The sequence below is a fragment of the Eublepharis macularius genome, chromosome 5 (genome assembly GCF_028583425.1).
Source record: "Eublepharis macularius isolate TG4126 chromosome 5, MPM_Emac_v1.0, whole genome shotgun sequence".
Taxonomy (NCBI): domain Eukaryota; kingdom Metazoa; phylum Chordata; class Lepidosauria; order Squamata; family Eublepharidae; genus Eublepharis; species Eublepharis macularius.
The window spans coordinates 106,564,147-106,588,712 of NC_072794.1; the positions used below are offsets into that span (position 1 = coordinate 106,564,147).

Genomic DNA, 24,566 nt, shown 5'->3' on the forward strand with positions numbered 1-24,566 from the left:
ACCAGAACTGCTCTTTTATTATAATGGGGAATTAGCTGTAGCAGTCTGTAACTATTAATATTAAGCGAGGATCATAACCTATGTATACGGAGGTCCTGATCCCAGACACTCTAGTGAAAAAGAGGCAGACAAGGAGTAAGGTCCAAACACGTGTATTGAGTGTAGCGTAAGCCTAGCTTGCACAATCATACAAAGAACATACAAGGTCTAAGAAATACAGAGTAGGAAATACAGAGACATTCGCATTAGCTGGTTCCCAACGATGGTAAGGGAAATACTCACAATCCTGGAGCGAAGCAGAGACACAACAGCGAGGGTGGCCCAATGCCAGCACTGGAACCACAGACGGACAGCAAGGAAGTCTGGATAGGGAATGGCCGAGGCACCGAGTGGTCTGAGAGACCAGCTTAAATACCCCAAAACGTACCCTGGGGCTGGTGCTGTACTTGGTGGTTCTCACAGTTTAAAACAAAGGGTCTAATGGGCTACTGAATGGCTTGGATGGGCCACTTTGGTAATCAGATTGTGATAAGTGACACCTCAGGAAGAGGGGACAAAAGAGGGAGGGGGAAATCCAAGTGGGCTGAAAGGATGTTCCAGCGGACAGGGCTTGTCCTGATGTCATCAGCTTTGGAATGCGGAGGTTTCTTTGAGATGCATTCTCTAAGTGCTTGGGATGGTCGGCACTTAGTTCCTTCTCCGGGGCGGCTCCTAAGATATGCAGAGCGGGGCGAGGGGCTCTCGCTGCGGACGTGGTGTGCCCGCTTCGCCGAAATGGCTTCTCAAAGCAGTCTTCTTCCCAGGGTCTTCTGGGTGCCTGAGAACATGGATGCCGGCTGGGCATAGCTGGGGCTGGATAGCAGGCTGCCCGGTAGCGAGGGCAAGCTCGGCGACCGGCTCGCGGGAGGCTCCAGGCGGGAACTGACCAGGGAGCGCCTAGCCAGGCTCGCTGGAGGTTTCCCCGGCAGGCGCCCGGCTGCTAACAGCGGCTTGGGCCCATATGAGGCAGGCTTCCATGGAGGCAGCGGGAACAACACTTTAAAACACAGTCCAAAGCAGGGAACAGGCACGGTCCGTGGTAGATGGCAGTGCAGGCACGGGGCACACTTGTAACACAGTCCAAACACACACTGGGAAGTCCAGATACAGGTCAGGGCAGGGCTGCCCAGAAAAAGAGTCCTTTGTGCAGTTAACCACACATGGAGTCAGTAAACTACACAGTCTATTACAGCAGCAGGGTAATTGACACGCAGGCAGGAAACTGACACGTGTATCAGAGCACACACGTGCAAAGCAGTCTTTGGTGTAGCAGTAAAACAGCAATGCAGGAAACTTTAACACAGTTCATAGCAGGCTTCAAAGCAGGGGAGGGGGCCTACTTGGCAACAATGTTTTTGTGTCTTCACATTGGGGGATGCCAATGACAAAGAGGTGCTTGGAACTCCAGAGTAGATCCAGTCCTTTTCTGGTATTCTGAATTAGCTATTCTCATCTAGTTTGCATTTTAACTGGTAACCAACTCTGATTGTATCACAGTCAAATGTGACTGCGGGAAGCTAAGTTCTCAAATGTGTCAGGCCCTAATTCAGATCAGGGAAGTGGCATGGGATGAGAAGGGGTGCCATATTCCTGACTACAAAGTACCCTAGGGGTTCTATTTGCCCTGGTATGGTATTGCACTGTAATAGATTAGTTAAAGCTTTTGAGCTGAGTTGTTCAAAACTCTGGGTGCAGATTCATTAATCCATTACAACATGACCACTGTGTTGCATTTGTCTTAAGTCAAACATGTTAGGTGCCAGCTATCTGACTGGGTAGCTGAATTTAGGAGGTGTTAGCCATGGACCTCATCAAAAGGAAGGACAAAACCATTGTGTGAATCACTATTGTTTCTATATAGACACAACAGCCTTCTCAAACAAGATCAATAGTGCCCCTTTCTCTTCTTCTCCGATATGCAGTTGGCAGTTTTGAAAATGATGATATCAGTGCTGCTTATTCCAGAAAATTTATGCTGTGGAAGCTAGGGAAAGATGCCTTGAAAAATCTTAATTTTGTATCTCCCGCTGTTGGATCACAGCAGTTCTTGTTTTGCTTCCAGTTATCCCGCTGTGTTGATGGTGCCTGGTCCTTGACCAACTAGTCTTCCATGTAACAAACCTTCAGTGCCATCTGAAGCAGCGTTACACCCTTCCAAGTCCATTAAAGTCAATGTGCTTAGGTGGATAACATCTGTTTAGGATGGCACTGCTTGTGTGCTACTGAAGAGGCAAGGAAGGGCTGTGGAGAAATCTTTGTGACCAGGCCTAGTCCTTTTACTGATGAATTGTCCCTGACCCCTTTCCTTTGGCTCTTGTTTATGCTTTATTTAATCTTCTCTTTCCATTTGTTGACTCTCCTGCAATGTTTCCCTCTTCTTTCATTCTTTACAGATACCAGCTGAAGCTGTTTGCTCGCATGTGCATGGACCGGCAATATTTGGCTATTAAAGAAATCTCCAAGCAATTGGGAGTGGAGTTAATCTTCCTCTGCATGGCAGACGAAATGCTACCTTTTGACCTCAGGGCCTCCTTCTGCCATCTCATGCTGCATGTTCATGTGGACAGAGATCCTCAGGAGAAGGTTATGCCTGTGAAGTTTGCACGTCTGTGGACTGAGATTCCTACAGCCATCACTATCAAAGAGTAAGGCATAAGAAGTATATCAGGAATAGAAAGGAATGACAGGAGAACATACCACCTAGGAGAGTCTTCTAGTCCTATATTCTACCTTTTCATTGGGAGCATGGGGTGATATAATAACCTTGGGTATAATAACCTTGTTGAAGGTTGTTGTGGATTTTCCGGGCTGTATCACCGTGGGCATTGTAGTTCCTGACGTTTCGCCAGCATCTCTCAGTGTTTTACACTGAGACATCTCTGTCTTTCGGTGCTACACCTCTGAAGATGCCAGTCACAGCTGCTGGTGAAACGTCAGGAACTACAATGCCAAGACCACAGCAATACAGCCCGGAAAATCCACAACAACTATCGTTCTCCGGCCGTGAAAGCCTTCTACAACCTTGTTGAAATTGTGTGTTTGAATCTGATATAACAAAAATAGCCATGTGATAGGTGTAATTCAATGTATTCATGGAGATTTAGAGACGGTGTGTGCTGAAGTTAAATTACGCCTTTAATTCATTCAATCTTTATCTCTACTTGGCAGCTATGATTCCAATCTGAATAGTTCACGGGATGATAAGAAGAACAAATTTGCTAGCACCATGGAATTTGTGGAGGACTATCTCAACAATGTGGTCAGTGAGGCAGTTCCCTTTGCTAATGAGGAGAAGAACAAGCTCACTTTTGAGGTAAGGAAGCCTGCCTTATCAACAAAGTGGGGAGTCTTCACCCATATCTGACACAATATCATTTAAAGCAGACGATTTCTAGAAAGTAGAACAGCTTGGTGTTGCATTGTGGCTGATAGAATGAGTGTTCCAGGCGGTCCTAATAATACGTAGCCTCAGGCAAGGCTCTCCTACACAGTATATGCTTTGAATGAAGAAGGCCTGCCAGTTGAGAGTACACAATTCAGAATAAACAATTATGAGCTAGATGGACCAGTGATATAACTTGATGCTTCATGCGTTCATATATGTTGCTGTGCCACATATTTTGTCTGCTTCCTGTCATACGCATCTCATGTCTACATTAAATAATTGTGCTATTTCCTGTTGCATAGTAAAGTTTGTTTGTTTTGTCTCTCAACATTTTAAGTCAATCTCTATTACTGTTTATTTTCTCACAATAATTTATACTGTGCTGAAAGAATGAACTGTGGATGAACTGTTTAAAAACATCAAGAGATTCTTCTCTTCCCTCACTTGTTCTCTTACATTTGCAGTGATGATATTCTTAGTGGTGGAACTTGGTGCGTTTTTGTTGTGTAGCAAACTGAAATATAGAAATCTGCCCCTCCTCAGAGTAGGAGAATGCTATTTTCCAGATTTTTCTTCCATTACAGATGTACATCATGGATACCTCCCATTATAACACACTTGCGCTGAAATGGTTGCAGAGACTACTATCTGGTTTTGCTTTTAGCAAGCCTGAGAACAAACTCCTTGGAGGATGGCAAAGCAGAGAATCACTGCAATCTGAGTCTTCTTGTTACTGATTCCAGAAATCATGCCTGACTCAGACATTATCACATGACCACTTCTGGCCTTTAGCTGTGCCACTTCTTTGCTGGCTTGATTCTCTGTCCTGCAGTTTTCTTATTTGGCCAGAACCTGGTTGTTGTGCACAGACTGGATCCCTGACTGATATCCCTAAGGCATAAGGTTCAAGGTGTGAGCCCTAACATTGAGAGGAGTTTGTTTCTGCTACTGCCATTATCTGGCTAGATGCTCTTCAGTTGCAGTGCTTTGTCTTTTAATAGAACCTGTTCTTATTTATACTATTGATAGTTTCACAACATCTTTTAACTTATGGTTGCTTTCAGCTTCACCCACCTGTTGTTGTCTGTCTTCCCAGGTTGTCAGCCTTGCCCACAACCTCATCTACTTTGGCTTCTATAGCTTTAGTGAACTGCTGCGCCTGACACGGACTCTTCTTGGCATCATAGACTGTGTCCAGAATCCTCAGCTGTTGATGCAGACAGTGTACAATGATGATATGACTGGTAAGTTCAGAGATCCTTAATGGAAGATATGTCTTATTGAGCAAAATGCAAGAGTCATCAATTAAATGAATCCGTTGAATACCGATTTAAGATATCTTTACAAAGAAGATGTGCCCTAGTCTAATTTAAATATCTTGTACATAAAATCAGATGACACTTTATGGCCACAGGCTCTCCTAGCTTTAAAGGCTACTGAGCTATAGGATAAACTTAATTAAATGAGCATTAATTGACCAAGGCAGTGACTTTGGAGCATCAAAACCCAGCTTATAGTCTTTTAAAATTTGTTTTTCACTCATTACATTCATGGATATCATAAACATTAGAATCATACAGTTGAGAGTGACATCAGAGATCATCTAATGTAATCCCTGCCTGGTACAGGATATCTCTAGTAATGGCATCTTTGACATGGCTGCCCAGCTGCTGTAAATAACTAGCAAAAAAGAGCCCACCATCTTCCAAAACAATTATCATTAATAATTTATTATATCAAAACAAAATTTCTTTTTCTGTTATTGAAATTCATTCTTCCTAGTCCTGCCCTCAGGAGCAACAGAAAACAAGTCTTTACCATCTTCTGCGTGACAGCCCTTCAGATAACTGAAGGTTGTTATTTCTTCTTATTTCTCTCTTAGTTAAATTAAACATGCTACTTTCCCAACCCTTCCTTACGATACTTGGTTTCAAGGCCCTTGGTCATCTTTGTTTTTCTCCTCTAACATTGTTCTCGATTATCAGTGTCCTTTTTAAAATAAGGAAAAGAATTCCTTAAAGGAGCTCTGGCCATTGCACAATAAAGAGGAACTATTACATCTAGTGACTTGGGAATTATACATTGATTGATTCATGCGCAGATCCACAACTGTATCTTGTAGCTGACTTATATTCAGTCACTGATTTACTTATAATCCCTAGATCTTTTTCACTTGTACTGATTCCCAGCCAGACATCTCCCACAGTATATGTGTGCATTTGATTTTTTCCCTACCTAAATGCAAAAATAATATAATTATTATATTAATATTTTGTTATATATATTACACACAGTATACACACACACATTCATATACACTGTGTGTGTGTGTGTGTGTGTGTGTGTATGTGTGTGTATATATATATATATATATATAATATGGTGGAGAGTGCCCTCAAGTTATAGCTGACTTATGACGACCCCTAGTGGGTTTTTCATGGCAAGAGATTAACAGAAGGGGTTTGCTATTGCCTGCCTTTGCAACCCTGGTCTTCATTGGAAGGTCTCCTGTTCAATTACTAACCAAGGTTCAGCCCAATTTTCCAACTGATCAAGATCTATTACTCCATATTTTGTATAACCTGCAAACTTAGTAAGTCCCTCTATGCCTTCATCTAAATACTAATGAAGTTTTTAAACAATACTGACCCAATGATAGAGCTTTGTTGTACAGCACTTGAAGCGGACTTGATGAAGAATCATTAACAAACACTTTGAGCATGGTTCTTCAACAGTCAGTCCACCTAATAGTAGCATTCTAATCCATATTTTGTCATGTTGACAACCAAAATGTTATGAGAGATTTTGTATAATGAACTGAAATATATTATAGCTTGGGGCCAGCATGACTGAGATAGGATTGCTAGGTGCCTGATGGTGGAGGGCAAATACCCAGCAGTTTGCCCCTCTGCCCACCTATTGGAGGCAAGTCGCCTGGTGATTGCCCACCACTGACAAGCATTCTTGGCAAATGGAAAACTGCGCCTCCATGCCCTGCTGTGATGACATCATTTCTGAGATTGTTGTTGTCACTTGGGGGAGCTGGAATATGTGCGCTTCACACCACATATTTTAAGAATCAGACCAAAATATAACGTATAATGGATAAGACCATATAGAGGATAAGATGGTAAATGCTGCTACTCCCTGCCCTCCTGACCTCCTGACAGTTGCCAGGGCGACCTGACAACCATACTGAAGGTGCTTTCTCCCATATGAACCTACCTGTCCACTCTGGTCACCTTGGGAGGCCCTGCTTTGGGTATACCCACAAGCTGATGTTAGGTGGGTGGCATCTTGAGAAAGGGTCTTCTCAGTCATGGCACCAAAACTTTGGAATTCCCTTCCCAGGGAGATTCATCTGTCTACCTCTATTATTATCTTCTGCCAGAAGGTGATGACTTTTTTTGTTTTATTTGGTATATTCCCAATAACTGTTACCGGCCCTCTTCCCTAGTTGTGTTATGTGCATTGTATGTTTATATTGTTTTTGTTGAATTGGTTAAATACTTTATTTATATCCTATTTTAAATACTGTTTTCATGTCTTTATGTTTTAGTGTTTTGATGTTCACTGCCTTGGAGACCCTATTTGGGTGGAAAGGCAGCACAGAAATGTTTTAAATAAGTAAATAAATAAATAAATATTACATCCACAGTGTCCCCCTGGTTTACTAAATTAGTAACTCAATAAAAAAGATTAGCCTGCGTGATTTATTCTTGACAAATTCATGCTGCCTTCTAGTAATCACTGCACTAACATGGGCTTTGTCTTCTACATCCAGTATATAAAATGCAGAGGAACAATGTTATTAAAGGAAAGAACTAGAAACCAGTGTAAGAGTAAAGCCATTTTTGCCTTTTAAGGACATGGACCTTTGCAATTTCCAACTAAAATTTGGCTTGAATAGAGAGGCTTTTTATCCTGATTTCTGATGTTTCTTCAGCAAGCTACCAAATACTCAGTGCAAGGTATTAATGCAAGTAGGACCAACTTCTGCTTGGGCTGAATTTACTTGCTCTTCCAGGAAAGAATGTCCGGAGATCTATACATGGTGTGGGTCAGATGATGTCTACTATGGTGCTGAGCAGGAAGCAATCAATCTTTGGTCCCTCAACTATGAATACTGTGGTGGTTCCTGAGCCAGTAGACAGAGGAAGGAGCATAGAAAATGAAAACATTGTGGTGATGGAAACTAAGCTGAAAATTTTGGAGATTTTACAGGTAAGTCTATGATTTTGGATGCCCACAATGTGACACCCACAATGTGAGCTTGAGGACTGTGTGGCCCTGTGTCATAATGGCTGCTTCTGATTTTCCTTTTATCTACAACGGCTTTAAGTTGAATGGAATAGGAAGATATGATAAACTACTAGAAAGCAAAATAATGGGAAAGGCTGACTTATTCCATTCTTTTTGCTGTTCCCCAGTTCATCCTGAATGTACGGCTGGATTACAGAATTTCCTATTTACTCTCTGTCTTCAAGAAAGAGTTTGTGGAAGTCTACCCCATGCAAGACAGTGGAGCTGATGGAACAGCTCCAGCCTTTGATTCCACAAGTAAATTTCTGCTTCTCCATTTATTTTTCCCTCTTTAACATGAGCTGTGGAATTCCTTCTGACTCTATTTTTCCATAGCAGTCAATCATTTTTTTAAAAACAGAGCTTCTAAATTTTTAAATGAAAGTCTGTCTTGTGTAGTAAGTTCTTAAAAATTGCTAATACCACCTTGCACATAGTTGCTCTTTGAAGTGTCCCTGTACGCCTTGAACAGTTGGTAGAGAAGTTCATCTGTTCATGGACGAAGTGGAGGGTAAAGAAAAAATGGCAATCTAGTAGTGGGTGTATAGTGATAACTGTTTTCCAACAAGTAACTTACTATGGTGTGCAGGTAGCCATGTGATAAACTCGCCATCTTCAACATGGTAAGCAGAATTTTACTGTACATCTGATCCCAATCAGAAGTCCAAAGGAGAAAGGGAATGGTACATTCTTCATAAGTATTTTACAGAATAGTCAGTGCAACCAGCTCCACAAATGTTTACATACATGACAGAGTAAGTCATTTGTTGGCTAATGATCAACTTGTCTAATAATTCTGACTAGCAAAATGCCCATCGTTTTGTTGAGCGGTGAGTGTTTAGAAGGAAGCCTTGTGTACTGCTCAAACCCTAGAGGGTGCGATGCACACTGTGTGAGATTTCTGTCAGCAAGGGCCAGATCTCCTGCTCTCAAGGCTGAAGGGCTGGTTTTATCCTCATTGTACAAGTGCGGTGCTTTAGATTTCCCCACAGGAATAAATAGAAACCACTTTTTTTCTGTGGCAGAATGTCAAATGATACACTTAGGGGGACACTCATAGGGTGCATGTATGGCAGTGGGGGTAGGGGGATCTGTTTCTAATGATGCCAGCTAGTGAGAATAAAGCATGCTCCTGTCTGCATAGCCCCATTCTTTGTATCTTGATCATGCTAGCGCAGGATGGAAAACTGAGTACAGACTGTTTTAGAAAGATAGATGGATGGATGCTGTGGAGGTTCAGAAATCTGATTTTCATCTTCATCCTTTTTAAAAAAGAAGTGCTTTTTCTAGAATTGATTCTTCCCTTCATCTCTAATGAGTTCCACCAAGTCATTCCATCCTCTTCTATGTATACCTTTAACCCCAAAGCTCTGTTTGTAGAAAGTATGTGCAAAAGCAGCCTGATAAAATGCTTAGAAAGAAAGGGGGGAGTGCAGGATGCACTAGAACAGTGGTCCAACCTGTGAGTCAGGACCTGCAGGTGGATTCACTTTCTGGGTCTCCAGCCTTTATAGAGCCACCATGTTTTGTCTTCTATTGTGTGGGAAGGATTTCTTGCTTGTGCCTTTCCATAGAGAACAAGAGAGCCACACCTGCATGCCTTTGGATACACATTGAGAGGCGCAGCTGAATGGTGAAGTAGGATCATACAGTAGTGGAGGGCACTTATTATTTAGCAAAGGTGGAACTCTGTCATGTGACTGTGGTGTCATATTACATCCTAGTACATGCTTGCAATTAAGTAGGTCTTAGAACTTCTCTAAGTCTGGCATCTTAGATATTTATTTCCTGTCTCATATTTTTCCTTTTCCTTCAGCTGCAGCAATGAACCTGGACCGGATTGGTGAGCAGGCTGAGGCTATGTTCGGGATTGGGTAAGTCCTGGTCTTTTGTAACTTTTCCGTTATAGCCCTGAACCTTTTTCATGGAGTACGGATTTGTTTGGAGTCAAAGGTATAGTTATATGTAGGAGTAAAAGATATACTTATCATGGGAAAGCAGGAGATACCATTTTTTAAAAGTTATCAAGGATATCAGGTGGTTATTTACTAATGCTTGAAGATCCAGGGAATTTAATTTAATTATTCTGAAGACTTCAAGGTTAGGATTGTTTTTGATTTTATTTTCAATTTGACCAAAGGAAAACAAGCAGCATGTTAGAAGTGGATGATGAAGGAGGGCGGATGTTTCTTCGTGTGCTGATCCACTTGACAATGCATGACTACCCCCCACTTGTGTCAGGCTCCCTGCAGCTCCTCTTCAAACATTTCAGCCAAAGGCAGGAGGTCCTACACACCTTTAAGCAGGTAACTCTCAGTGCGGTGTGACCTGCAGATCAGTAAGTCCACCCTATTATCCATCTTTAGATCATTTAAAAAATGTCTTCTTCAGTGTAACTGGACAGATAACTGACATGTGGTAGCTATCTTTCTCTCATGGTTAGGTATACTCCCTGTCTTTGCTTGTGGATCTACCTATCGATTGACAAAGGGAAAAAATTGTTTGTTTTTCACTTGCGGTACGTGGTCAATTGCTGTGCTACTGGGATTCTAATTTATAGCATAATAAATACAAAAATGGTGTAAGATGGCTACTTGGCACACTGTAGAGCTTCAAGTGAGGCAACAGGGTCAATTGTTCATAACTCTTTTATAGTTCAGATGATGCGGTAAGAAAGTATTCTGGGCCAGGTCATGGCTAACTCTCCACATTGAAACATTTTGAGAAAACTGTATTTCCATATATAAGACTCTCAATAAGTTAAGAGTTATATATAGTTGTTTGGGATGGGGGGGGGGTTCTCCCCACCATTGCACTTTAATGTACTTGGTTAATTTATTTTATTATTGCTTATTGTATGTTGATTTTAGAATTGTTTTCTTGATATTATTGATTTTAACTGTTGTTAACCACCCAGAGCCCCTGAGGATGGGCGGTTTATAAATCTAAATGAATAAATAAATAAATAAAACAGTACATCATCAGCCATTTTTGCAAGAAATGTCAGAATGGCCAAGTTGGAAAACAGAAGTAAAAGTAAAAAGAGTTATAGGTTCATTATTGGGGTATTTTGTAGTTTTTGCATATCATTGCCAATATACTAGCCTGATGTCTCTCCAGCAATAGACCTTACATGCACTAAACAACTGTACCGTGCATGCTAGACCTGCATTGAGAAAAGACTGGGTTTTCATGTGTGTCAATATATGCACAAGTACCTTTACAACTTCAGCATCCCTACACAAGATGTCTGTTCTGCATGCAGTTCTGTATTGCACTCACACATCTCTGGATTTTTGCCTTTATGGCTTGAGGATAACAATATGAGGAACCCTTGAATAATTTAAGAAAGATATTGTCTCATTTGCCATTTTAATACAGCTAGGCTTTCCTGTTTTGTTTTTGTGCTAGCCAGCATCACAGATTAGGCTGATGTTTTTCATGGCATCTTAATCCAGGTCCAGCTGCTTATCTCTGCTCAAGATGTTGAGAACTATAAAGTGATCAAGTCAGAGCTAGACAAACTGCGTATGATGGTGGAGAAGTCAGAGCTTTGGGTGGAAAAGAAGGGCAGCTCCAAGGGAGAAGATGGACAAGAAGGGGAGAAGAAGGAGAAGAAAGAGGTAAGACCTGAACTGCTACAAGGCATAGAGGCACCTAATGTATCACTCCACACGTTATGCAGAATTACATATTGGCTGGATTCAAATCTTGTTTTCTGCTGGCACAAGGTTATTTCCACAATAGATTTCCACATCATACCCTGTGCTCTTCCTGCTTCTGCCTCAGTTCTTGAGGGCAGCAGTGGGGTGGGTCGATGGGCAGGCTGCTGCAAAGAGAGGGGGAGATGTGCAAGTTCAGTTCCATGAACAGAGCTCTGTTTGCACTAGTTTTGATCTCATCTGTTACATGTGTCCATGATGGAAAATTGCCATTAGTCCTGGCTCATGTTAAGTGGCTTCAATGAAAGGTCGAGAGAGCTTAGAAACAGATGGTACCCCCTAAATGAGAGCACAAACCTGAAATGGGGTTAACCCAATAATAATGCTGCACCTCTGAAAAAATTAGACAGCTAGAATTCCAATGACTATGTGAGAATAGAAACAAAAAAGAATTAAGACCTGCCGAGGGATATTAAGGACAGTGGAACTGACTTTAGAAATAGTGCACTATTGTTATGCTTCTTAAATTTGACCATGCTAGTTGAACTTGGGGTATTCCTCAGAAGAGTTTTTGGAAGTCATTCTTTTTCATTGCATTATACTATTATTGGAATGCTGTTATCTTGTTTCAAACTTACAAGTTATAATGTTTCTGTATGTACATGCAGTCTTTCTTTTAATGATAACAGTACTTGTACAATCCAACATTTCCCTAACATTTTTAGTTGTACACTTAAAAAAATTATCAGTGTAAATCTTTTAAAAAGTGTGAAATGGTTTTCAGAGTAAGAAATTAGATTCAATGCAATAATATAACTATTTCCGCGAAAGAATGACCAAGAGTTGTGCACCAATTTTTTTTCAGTAAGTCTGAATATGTTTCTAAAGTATTAGTGTAAGTAAAATGTGGGCTGCGCTAGTTTTTGACTTCTATATAGTAACAGGAGGATTAATGGATAGTGAACCAGAATGGATGTTCCTCTGGTTTAGCTCTTATCTAGCCATCTGAATGACTTTTCTTCTCCTGCTCTACCCCCAGCATACCACAGATGAAGAGCCTGGGACCACGGGAGAGAAAAGCAGTGAGAACTATCAATTGGTTAAAGGGGTAAGCAGTGGCATCTGTCATTCTCTTTAGGGAATCTATCAGAATAGACTGGAGAATCTTTAGAGCACATCCTACTATATAAGAGGCAAACCGTGTTGCCGATGATGCACTTTTTATCCCCACACATGCACAGAATACAGGGATAAGAAGTGAGTGGGGCAAAACTGTTTAACTCCTCATCAAGCGGCTGTGGGAAGGTCCGACGCTGTGGCACTGGGCCTTCCTGCTGCCTCAGGGCTTCTCAGCTGAGCAAGAAGAAGGTGGTCAAACACCACTTTCTCCTTGCCCAGCTGATCCGCAGGTGAGGGAGGGCAGCAACAGAGCCCACCCGCCTGCCCACTGCTCAGCTGGGCAGCTTGCCCACCGCTCAGCTGGGCAGGGAGAAGGCTTTCTCTCTGTCCAGTTGATCCATGGCCCAGTCCAGTGGCCCAGTGTGACACAGGGCTGCCCAGCCCGCTGCAGCCCAGCCCACTGTGGCCTCCAGCAGCCCATCCTGCTGCAGCCCCTGGCAGTGCTCTGCTCCTACAGCAGCCGGATTTGGCTCCAACAGGGCTGGAATGGGCCACTGTCTGGTGCAGGAGCCTGCCTGGGCCACCCAGCAGTGCTCCCTTGTGCTCTCTCAGGCAAGCAAGGGGCACAGCGGAGCCCACCTCAGCTGGGCAGAGAGAAGGTGGCTGCCTTCCCTCTGCTCAGTTGATCTGCAGGTAACGGGGTGCCACGGAGCCCACCTGTCTCAGCTGGGAAGAGAGAAGGTGGACACCTTCTCTCTGCCCAGCTGATCTGCGGGCAAAGGGATGCAGAGCCTGCCGCAGCTGGGCAGAGAGAAGGTGGGCAAACCTCCACTTCCCCTCAGCCTAGCTGATCCACAGGCAGGGCTCCCCTGCTAGAGCCTGTTGTATTAAGACACAACGGGCTTTGGCACTAGTCACATATAAAGAGAATTGTCCTACAAAGCCTGATATAGAGCCAGTTTGGTGTAGTGATTAAGAGTGGTGGGAACCGGATTTTTTTTCCAGAACAAAGAGGGGTACAAAAGAAGAAGGGGGGATAACAGGGTCAGAGGAACATTAAGATTTTGCACTACAAAAGTTGTTATAATAAAATACAGAGTACACAGAACATACCTTAATCAGAATTCATCAATATAATATCTCCTATTCCAACTCCTGTGTGTTTTCTCGAACTAAATACAATCTTTTTCCTACACAATATTCAATTTTAGATATCTTAGTATGGTCTAATGCTTTTATACAGATTGTTTCTGTCTAACAACTATTTTGCCAGTTTCCATATCATGCGTTCTACCTCATCATTGATATATAACCAATTTAATCTTATCAGAACCGAACCTTATATCCAATCTATAACAATATATCAGTATACCATCCTATTCTGGTTTCTAAAACTAAGACATTTTATGCATTTTATCCTTTGTAAGCAAAATAATTTCCCCATTTCTCTTCGAATTCTTTCATTGGTCTTCTGTTTAAATAGCTTGTTAGTTTTGCCATCGCTGCATATTCTGCCATCTTATCTCTCCAGATTTCCTTAGTTGGGCATTCATCTTCCTTCCATCTGGTTGCAAATACCACCCTTGCTGCCGTCAATAGATATCTAAATAGTTCGTGTAATTTTCTGTCTACATTTTCTGGTAGTATTCCCAACAGCATAATTTGTGGATTCATGGCGAAATCAAATTTTAAAATCTTTTGCATCTCAGAATGTATTACTTTCCAAAAGTTTTTGCTTTTGAGGCAAGTCCACCACATGTGATGGAAGGAACCATCTGCTTCATTACATTTCCAACATATCCCCACATATTTTTTGTCCATTTTCTCAATGTCTTTTGGTGTCATGTACCATCTTAAAAACATCTTGTACCAATTCTCTCTTAATGTTTGACTTCCTGTAAATTTTATGCCCTTTGTCCAATGATTCTCCCACTGTTGAAATGTTATTTCTTCTCTGAAATTTTGCACCCACTTTATCATACACACTTTAACTTGTTCTGATTCAGTATCATATTGGAGTAAAAGTTTATATATTAGACCCAAGATGTGTTCTTTCTTCTGCATGATTAATTTCTCAAAGTCGGTAAGATTCCTTAGTTGTCCTCTGAGTTCCTTCTGGGCTTCTTGTATTCTGGAAACTGCCTGAAAATATATCAGCCATTGTATTTTCTTTCCTTCGTCTTGAATTTCTTGCCATGTTTTTATCTTTCCTTGAGAGTTTATCATATCTTGGTACGTTATAAAATCATTATCTCGTCTCTGATTCTTATCACAAAAGGCATCAATTGGTGAAAATAGTGGCGATATCAACGGGCTTATTCTTCTTCTAACCAAATCCCAAATTTGAATGAGTCTGTCTCTTATAACATGGCTTTCTTGTTTCTTGCTTGATCTTTTTGCCACCCATAGGAGGTTGTGTAGTCTGTCAAGTCTGCCAGAGAGTGGTGGGAACCAGATTTGATTCCCCACTCCTCCACTTGTAGCCAGCTGGGTGACCTTGGGTCAGTCACAGCTCTCCAGAGCTCTCTCAGCCCTACCCACCTCACAGGATGATTGTTGTGGGGATTATAATAATATACTTTGTAAACTGCTCTGAGTGGACATTAAGTTGTTCTGAAGGGTTATATATAAATCAAATGTTATTAATATTATACAACCCAGTCTCTTAATGACCTAGATTGTCCTCCCAGTTCTGGTAAACTAGAATAAGACAGAGAAGAATGTCAGAGTATGTCCTATGAGATGGAAGAACACCTTATCACAGTCTAAGCTGGGATGTCTCCAGCCTCGAGGCACATTGAGTAGAGCTGCATCCCTCAGTTCTGCAGTGGCAAGGGCATGAGATGGTACCTCTGCCTGCTTCCCTAGAGGTTGGGTTAAGATTGCTGGAAGTGCTATGCCATTATTTCACCTTCTCTATGGTAGGACTTTTCCTTGTTTTCCTCCAGATTTTGGAACGGCTGAATAAAATGTGCGGAGTGGGTGAGCAGATGCGAAAGAAGCAGCAGCGCTTGCTGAAGAATATGGATGCCCACAAAGTGATGCTAGACCTGTTACAGATCCCCTATGAAAAGGTGGGAAGATTGACAGTCTAATTAGGGTAGCCAACCTTTGCTATTGAGTTCTGATCACACAATACAGTTGCAATGTTTTAAGGGGCGTAAATTGTCCAACCTTCTTGCCCCAAACAGGATATGCTCTGTCCAAAGGCTTTTTCACAATGTGTTGTTTCTGTCTTGCCCATATTTGTTTTATGATGTGTAATTGTTTCCTGGATCATTCCTTAGACTCTAGGACAGTCTTCTTTGTACCAGGAACTTATTTTTTTACCTTTACAAACTTATGCAGGGTGACACCAAGATGCTAGAGATTCTAAAACTAACCCACCAGTTCCTGCAGAAATTCTGCGCTGGCAACCAAGAAAATCAGGCCCTTCTGCACAAACATCTCAGCTTGTTCCTGACCACTGGGGTAAGAGGAAAGGGCAAAGTGAATCAAGGTAGTAAATGTATGGAGTTGACTGCAGGCTGGGAAAAAAAAGATTGATTTTGATAGACCACCAATTGCTGCCCAGGCATTGCCAGGTCAGGCTTATAATCCTACGATAGCTCCATTACTTCACTTGGGGTGTGAGGATTAACTGCCATTGAATGAGAGGACTTGGGGCCAGTCACTGTCATTCAGCCTGATTTATCCCACAAGATAGTTGGGATAAGGCTGCAAAAGGTTGTTTTATGCAGTTTTTATGCCCTGATGCATTTTTATGACTTTATTATTATTGATCATTTTACGCAGTCAGTTTAATAATTTTATTGTATTGTTTTATTTTGTGAGTTGATTCAACCAGATCTCTGGAGAGGTAGCATGTACATTTTCTAAATAAATAAAAAAATGGAATAGCCCCATGTTTGCCACCCTGAGCTCCAAAGGAAAAATATGAATAAAATTATTGGATGATATTCTAATAATTTATTGGAATGAATAAATGGGTGAAAAATGCCAGATGATGGTCAGATAATGGTTCACTGGAGAAACACTGGGGCTCCTAATCTTGAGGAAAGTCTAGAATTTCATTGGCTTTGCCAGCTGTTGTGTCTCCTGTAGTCCCAGCTCCATTCCTATCTCTTTTTCGTTTTCACCAGCTGCTGGAGGCAGAGACAATGCAGCACATCTTCCTGAACAATTACCAGCTGTGCTCCGAGATCAGTGAGACTGTGCTGCAGCACTTCATCCACTGCCTGGCCACACATGGGCGCCATGTGCAATATCTTGACTTTCTGCACACTATCATCAAGGCTGAGGGCAAATACATCAAGAAGTGCCAGGACATGATAATGACTGAGGTGAGGCTCTTCTCCTGTGTCAAGTGAATGGTAAAAAAACTGAAGGAAAAAGAGTGGCGTGGAGGGACGAATCAAGGTGCAAGGCTGTTAGGGAAGTGAGGGAAAGCCCTTAACCAGCCTCAGGGGAGAAGAGGGGTCAGGCCTGCAAGGGAAACTGGGCAGCTTCAAATTAGCCCCTGATAACCCAAAAGGCAGGGCTGAGCTGGGTAATCTGACTTTAGTTCTCCTGTCATGTCAAGGAATAGGGGCAAACTGGGAAATGCTGAGGAGAAAAACTGGATGTCTCTCAAGCCTAAAGATATGACTTGATCCATATAGAGCCTGAGGTGGTGGTTTTGCAGGCGGGGGCTTCCTTACTTAAATAGGCACAAACCATGTAAAACCTGTATTGCTGCAGGGAGAAAGTGCAAGCAGCTCAGTGTTATTCTATTCTCAAGGTATATATGGTTGCCAGACAATATAGAGGCCACATCCCAAGTTTGAGATCTGCATCACTCTATGGCTGTTGCCCATTGCTTCAGATTTTTCATGTGATAACTTAGCATAAGGATTAGGGATGCTGCCAAGACTGAAGTTGTGGCCTGACTCTTACCTCCAAGGTGCTTTGCCATCTCTGTGCCTTGTCTGACCCTGATATATCTCAATATGAGTCAGAGTGTTGTATTTCAGGTAACAGAATGAGAAGAAAATGCTCTTCCTCTGCCATTCTGGAGATGACCATGCCACTACAGAGGTTATTCTCTCACCGGATCACAGGCCCTCGCTGTTACATGTCAGTTAAGAGAAAGCCATATCCTAGAAGAATCTGTCAATGCTGCATCTGAAACCAGGCTGGCTGCCATCTCAGCCACAGCAAGGGCAGGGGCCTCACATCACATGGCCAGACACAGTTTGGAAAATGAAATAGATGAACAAGAGAGTATAGATATAAGCCAGGAAAAGATACCATACACTGAGGGCCAAGCTACACATGACGAATGACACTTGAACGGCAAGTGGATTGAGTGAAGGGCAAGTGAACAGGGAGAAATACACTTGCCATTCAAGTGTCATTCGTCATGTGTAGCTTGGCCCTTAGATATCGCAACTTGTGCAGAAGCAGTGTACTCTTAGCTCTGCCCTGGCCTATACATGGCAAGTGAGGTGGGAGAGGTCGGGTTGCAATTATCACTGAGCAAAGGTTTACCATCTATGTCTCCATGGAATCATATTGCTTAGATTTTTTTCTCTCTTTTCTGTAGCTGACCAATGCTGGAGATGATGTAGTGGTATTCTATAATGACAAGACCTCCCTAGCCAATATGTTAGAGATGATGACAGCAGCCCGGGATGGAGTGGAGGAGAACAGCCCTCTCATGTATCACATCTCTCTGGTGGATCTATTGGCAGCCTGTGCTGAGGGCAAAAATGTATACACAGAGATCAAGTGCACGTCCCTACTTCCGTTGGAGGATGTTGTGCGAGTGGTCACTCATGAAGACTGTATCACTGAGGTAATGGCAGGATGTAGGTGGCTGTCATGGGTTCAGACACTCAACAGCTGTGACTTTATGGAAGAGATTTGTGACATTCTGAGCTGATATCTCTTGTGTGTTCAAGCCCTTGTGCCGCATGAAATAAAATGTATTTTCCAATCACACATTTGGCAGCCCAGGTTTGCTTCTAAAAAGAGAGCTGGTAACAACAACAACAACAACATTTGATTTATATACTGCCCTTCAGGATGACTTAACACCCACTCAGAGCGATTTACAAAGTATGTCATTATTATCCCCACAACAACAATCACCCTGTGAGGTGAGTGGGGCTGAGAGAGCTCCTAGAAGCTGTGACTGACCCAAGGTCTCCCAGCTGGCTACAAGTGGAGGAGTGGGGAATCAAACCTGGTTCTCCAGATTAGAATCTCGCACTCTTGGATGTCAAATTTTGGGGGGGAAATCCCCACTCACTAACCTTGGGCTGACCAGCTTAACCTTACTCACAGAGTGATTCTGAGAATGAAATTAACATCTATGTTTGTTACCCTGAGGACCATAGTAGCTATGATGCTGAGTGATCCTGTGAACAGATCTTTCTGGTATTTTAAATGGAAATAGCATCCCGGCAGAGTCTAGATTTGGATATAGGCTGTTTGAGTGGTAGTGGTGGTTTCACCAATCGAAACTAACTCCCCATGTCAGAGCCCAAAACACTTTACTCTCCACCAAATGCCTTGTGAAATAAAAACTGTTCTACATGTCTTCATGAATGCTGAAAACGCAGGTACTCACGTCCTCTTTCTTCTTTCCCTTGCAGAGTTATAAGTAGAACTCTGGAGGGCATCAGAGTATTAAAGTATTAGTGAAAAAGTAATAATACAAAGAGAGTCTGATGAGCGCGGTGGCCATTCTCTTTCCTACTTCAGACACCTTGCAGGGACCTTGATCCCTCATCTCTCTATCTCTCTCTTCGTTCAGGTGAAGATTGCTTATGTCAACTTTGTCAACCACTGCTATGTGGATACGGAGGTGGAGATGAAGGAGATCTACACTAGCAACCACATCTGGACTCTGTTTGAGAACTTCACCCTTGACATGGCCAGGGTGAGTGCTGGGCCCTAAAGAATGTTCTTGGGATAATAGGGGAAAAGGACTCCAGGAAAACAGAAGTAATTTAATTTGTAGTGTGGGCCTGGTGGTTTGCAAACAATGGCTTTGTGAGTAGCTAGTTGGAGAAATTGGTGGAAGAATGATTTCCTGTACTGGAACGCCTCCAATTTATAGTATTCATTGCTAGAGGTACTTTGATGGCCATTAGCAAAAATGGTTTACTGTTTATTGTTGTTTTTAAAAAGGCATTTAATGACCACATGATGGATAGATCTATTACAAGCTATTAGCTGTGATACTCAGCACAACATCCATGTTTTGAGACAATAAAACTCTTATCAAATACTAGAGGCTGTCAGCAGGGAATAGATATCACCATCATATCCTTTTTATGAACTTCTGTTTGTTATCTGGCCAGCAACAGTTTGAAGATGGAATGCCAGACTAGATGGCTTTCTTACATTCGTGCTGTAGCTCTCTATGCTGTTCTCTAAGCTAGGTGATGTTTATTGTCATTATATTCTGTGCGACAAAGAATTACTTCCTCAGATTTTATTGCACCATTATAACTGTAGGTAATAATCATTTTTCCTGCTTGGCAAGTGGTTTCAGCACTCTGTGTCAGGGACAGTTATTAGAGAATACTAAAGCTCTGATATTGGTCTAAGCAGCCCTGCACAGTATCCTAACTTAAGTGTTAGAGGAAGAGGTCAGTCTTCTGCTTCTCAGGTGCATCTCAGTCTGGAAATATCAGCTTCCTGCTATTTTCTCTTCAATATGGTGTGAGTTGGCAGTTTCTACAGACCTGGTATTGCACAGGAGCAAAAAGCTGGGACTGGGAAGGTCTGGTTCAAAGCTCACTTCAGCAGTGAACTCACCAGAACTCACAGAGCTGCTGTAGCACAGTGGTTAAGTGGTTTGGCTGCGAATCAGCACTCTACTGGTTCAAATCCCGCTACTGCCATGAGCTCAGTAGGTAGCCTTGGGTAAGCCACTCCTCTCAGCCCCAGCTCCCCAGCTGTATTGTGGGGATAATAATAACACTAACTTGTTCACCGCTCTGGGTGAGGCATTAATCTGTCTAGAAGAGCGGTATATAAGCACAGTTGTTGTTGTTGTTATTAAGATGGCCAGAGTCAGGCCACTTGAATCCCAGCCTCAACTTCTGTTGCATCATGGGGCTAATAATATTAATCTGAACCACAAGAAGGTTATAAGGGTTTCTGTAATAATGCATGGATGGGCTTTGAATATTCAAAATGTACTATGAAAATGTTGTTCTTACTTCCCCACTTCCACAGGTCTGCAAGAAACGTGAGAAGCGCCTTTCAGATCCTGCCTTGGAGAAGTATGTGCTCACCGTGGTACTGGACACAATCAATGCCTTCTTCAGCTCCCCCTTTTCTGAGAACAGCACCTCTCTACAGGTACAAATGGACTGGATCTTGAATATTGCATAGTTCTTTGGAATCACAAATGTGAACAGCAGAGGATTTCACAGAGGAACAAAATCTTACCTCATAGCTCGGAGGCCATACATACCGGTGCATCAGGATTCTTTTCTCTGCCTGAGGGACTGTTACATGGATCACCTGGATTGGGCTTTGTGCCAAAATGGCAAAAAGGTCCAGAGAAATATCTGAGAAGCAAAGTGTCCCCTATTGAGGGCGGAGCAGAACCAAACACAGGGTTCAGTGTGAGCATTATTATCCCCCCCCCCCCTTTTAAACCAATTTGAAGCAGAGCAGCAAACTGCAGTTGAGTAGACTTTGAAATCTAAAACCGAAGCAACTGCCTGGCTGGAAACTGCCACTGTAGCTGGAGCTTATTTGGCATTAGCAGTAGTATGTGGCCCCCACCCATTCTCCCCACCTCATGAGACTTTGCCTTCTTGCTCTTGCAGACCCATCAGACTATTGTGGTGCAGCTCCTACAGTCTACCATGAGGCTCCTGGAGTGCCCTTGGCTGCAGCAGCAGCACAAAAGTTCAGTGGAAGCTTGCATTCGCACTCTGGCTATGGTTGGTAAGTACCTGAATATAAACTATCTTGGGAAAAGAGAGAGGGGTAGAGTACATGAGGTTTAACCTGGAGAAACATGAGGAAGGTATGGCAGCCACCAGGACTATACGCTCCACTTTACAATCATCTGGATTAGACTGGTGGGCAGTTGGGCTGCCTTTTTGGTGGAGCTTTACCTGGCTGTACACCGGGTTGTGCAAGAATTTGTATGATGGCAGTCATGGTGCAGGTTGTAACTGGCCTTGATCAAGGAATCTAATAGCTCCTGGAAGTAGAGTAGAGTATGCGAGCAGTGTTGCAAGTGGGTATGATCATGGGCACTGGACATGACCCCATAGTTCCTTCCTTTGTATAAGCCTTTTTTCCTTTCAGCGAAGAGCCGCTCCATTTTGTTACCCATGGACCTCGATGCCCATGTCAGCTCCCTGCTGAACAGCTGTGCCATCAGCAATGCACAAAGGAATGCTGCCAACTACAAGACAGCCTCGCGCACTTTCCCTCGTGTCTCAGCTACAGCCAACCAGTGGGACTACAAGAACATTATTGAGAAACTGCAGGTGTGGGGTGACAATGGATTTCTTGGTTAGGGGGAGCCTTGAGGCTTTTTGGAGTGGTGATGAAACACAGTGCTGGGCATGGAAATCCTCTTTTTTGGTATGACAAAGGCTCAAATGGGGCCAGTCCATAGGGGACTCACCAAGAGAGGTCCAAAGTCTAAACAATTTCCTTGGTGCAGAGGTGGACTTGGCAAGCCGATCCTAGATGGTTTCATTGTTCTACCCTCTCTGAGGGCCAAGCTACAAGTGACGAATGACACTTGAACGGCAAGTGGATTGAGCGGAGCGCAAGTGAACAGGGAGAAATACACTTGCCGTTCAAGTGCCATTCGTCACTTGTAGCTTCGCCCTGAGCCTTTAAAAGAACAGATTCTCTATAGGAATGTTTGAGCTTTTTTTCAAAATGGAGACCATGTTTTCCCTTATCTAACATGTATTATGCATATTAATGAAATAGCTTTGCTTCTTTTGAATTTTTAATTTTGCTTCTGTTTCTCTTGAGGAGGGACAAACATTTATGTCTGCATAGATGCTCTGGTGCATCAATATTGGGAATTCCACCCTCCAGCTTTGCTCACACACGTTAAAGCTTATTTTTGTAGGCTTTAGGAGTATAAAACTACTTTTAAAAATATACAAAAGCTGAGTTTGTCAAGATGCTGAATTATGCACTCAGAGCTGAATTCTGCACATAGAGCATAATCTCAGAATCACAAAATGCCTGAGACTACCATACTTTTACAGGACATCATCAATTCTTTAGAGGAGCGTCTGCAGCCACTGGTGGAAGCTGAACTTTCCGTTTTGGTGGATGTCCTGCACCGTCCAGAATTGCTTTTCATGGAAGGGACTGAGGCCTACCAGCGTTGTGAAAGCGGTGGTTTCCTCTCCAAGTAAGTGAGTCCTGAAAGATGGTATCATGACATCCTTAGGGGAGTAATCCGAAATCCTAGGTCACTGTTGCACAATAAATTGGTTGGGTGGATGAACCTGCTATCTTGGATCAGACCAGCCGTCTTGGAGCATGAACAATTTTGTGTTCCTACTGTTTCAGCTATTATGATAGATTTCATGCCATGAGATTTTGTGCATAAGAACATGACAGCCAGGAGTGGGGAACACTGAAGGTCTCTGGGAGAAGCAGAGAAAAATGCAGAGGCCATGGAGGGGAAGTAGGGTTGCCACTCCAGATTGGAAAATTCCTGGAGATTTGGAAGTAGAGTCTGGGGAGGGCTGGATTTGAGAAGGGAGCTCAGCAGGCTATAATGCCATAGAGCCCACCGTCCAAAGCAGCCATTTCTTCCGGTGGCACTAATCCCCTGTAGTATGGAGATCAGTTGTAATTCCAGGAGATCTCCAGGTCTCATCTGGAGGTTGGCAAATGGGGAGGGGAATGGAACCTCTAAAGACTGGTTAGTAAAGCTTGACAATGCTGATGTCACTCACAAATTGTATACTTCGGAACAGTGTTCTAGATGTTTCTGACTGCTAGCTGTATACATGGTATCTATATATGTAGGAGAAATGAAGGGAGTTAATTGCTTTTTGTGGATGGCCAGATTAATTCAGCACACCAAAGACCTGATGGAAGCTGAGGAGAAGCTGTGCATTAAAGTGCTAAGGACACTGCAGCAGATGTTGGTGAAGAGGAACAAATACGGAGAGAGAGTGAGTAACCGAGAGGCTTTTCCTGTCATATAAAACAAGCCAGCCTTGAGTTTCTTATTCCCCCATTTGGCTTTCTGGATAAAAGAGCTTGGCCTTGTTCTCCTCCTCCTCAGTAGAAACTCCTTCATGCTAAAGAGGACCTCGCATCTTTTAATTACCCCCAAACACCTCTGCTGCTACTGCTGCTTCACAGAATTTAGCTATCCCACCTCACTCACTGGGAGCCTGAATGAAAAGTGTAATTAATACTGAAAAAACGTCAGGAACTACAATGCCAAGACCACGGCAATACAGCCCGGAAAACCCCCAACAACCATAATACTGAAAAAAGTTTTTTTAAAAAAAAAATAGTGAAAATTCATGGACCACCTCTCTCCCAATGTTCCACCATGGCAGCTTTGCACATCTAAACAGGGCCTTCTGCAACTGCCATCTTGCACATGGACAAAATCAACAGCTGTCTGTACACAATCATAAGGCTACCCCCTTATGGAACAGCCTACCTGAAGAGGTCAGGAAAGTTCCCACTCTCCTGACTTTCCACAAACCATGCAACACTGAATCATTCAAGAGGGTTTTATATTCAGATAGAAGGGCTGTACTGTAAGCAAGTGGTCTCAAAGAATTGCATAAGTAAAGGAACAGGAACTATAGACTTTGCCACTATGTACTGTCAAGATAGTCGAATATGTCAGTCTCAGAATCGCTTATCGTCTGTTTTAGCATTTCTTTAACTCTGTATTGTATTCTTGTCAGTTTTAAATCTCTGCAGGTTTGCATTCAGATGCCCTATTGCATGTGTTTATTACGATGTGTTTGAAATTGATTGTACTCACACTATCTAATCCACCTTGAGTCTCAGTGAGAAAGGCAGACTATAAA

The 24,566-nt window shown here is 42.7% G+C and overlaps 1 protein-coding gene across 1 annotated transcript in view; it reads left to right on the forward strand.

The window, feature by feature from the left end:
• ITPR3 (inositol 1,4,5-trisphosphate receptor type 3) overlaps positions 1–24,566 on the forward strand; it is a 142,606-nt gene that overhangs the window by 96,009 nt on the left and 22,031 nt on the right. The window contains exons 19-37 of the mRNA XM_054980929.1: positions 2,433–2,684; positions 3,208–3,352; positions 4,521–4,668; positions 7,452–7,648; positions 7,855–7,984; positions 9,543–9,600; positions 9,867–10,032; positions 11,185–11,349; positions 12,428–12,496; positions 15,456–15,581; positions 15,856–15,978; positions 16,650–16,850; positions 18,092–18,343; positions 19,307–19,432; positions 20,740–20,865; positions 21,342–21,462; positions 21,832–22,016; positions 22,761–22,909; positions 23,576–23,684. Of these exons, the coding sequence (XP_054836904.1) occupies positions 2,433–2,684; positions 3,208–3,352; positions 4,521–4,668; positions 7,452–7,648; positions 7,855–7,984; positions 9,543–9,600; positions 9,867–10,032; positions 11,185–11,349; positions 12,428–12,496; positions 15,456–15,581; positions 15,856–15,978; positions 16,650–16,850; positions 18,092–18,343; positions 19,307–19,432; positions 20,740–20,865; positions 21,342–21,462; positions 21,832–22,016; positions 22,761–22,909; positions 23,576–23,684 (2,848 nt within the window). The remainder of the gene's footprint in view (positions 1–2,432; positions 2,685–3,207; positions 3,353–4,520; positions 4,669–7,451; positions 7,649–7,854; positions 7,985–9,542; positions 9,601–9,866; positions 10,033–11,184; positions 11,350–12,427; positions 12,497–15,455; positions 15,582–15,855; positions 15,979–16,649; positions 16,851–18,091; positions 18,344–19,306; positions 19,433–20,739; positions 20,866–21,341; positions 21,463–21,831; positions 22,017–22,760; positions 22,910–23,575; positions 23,685–24,566) is intronic.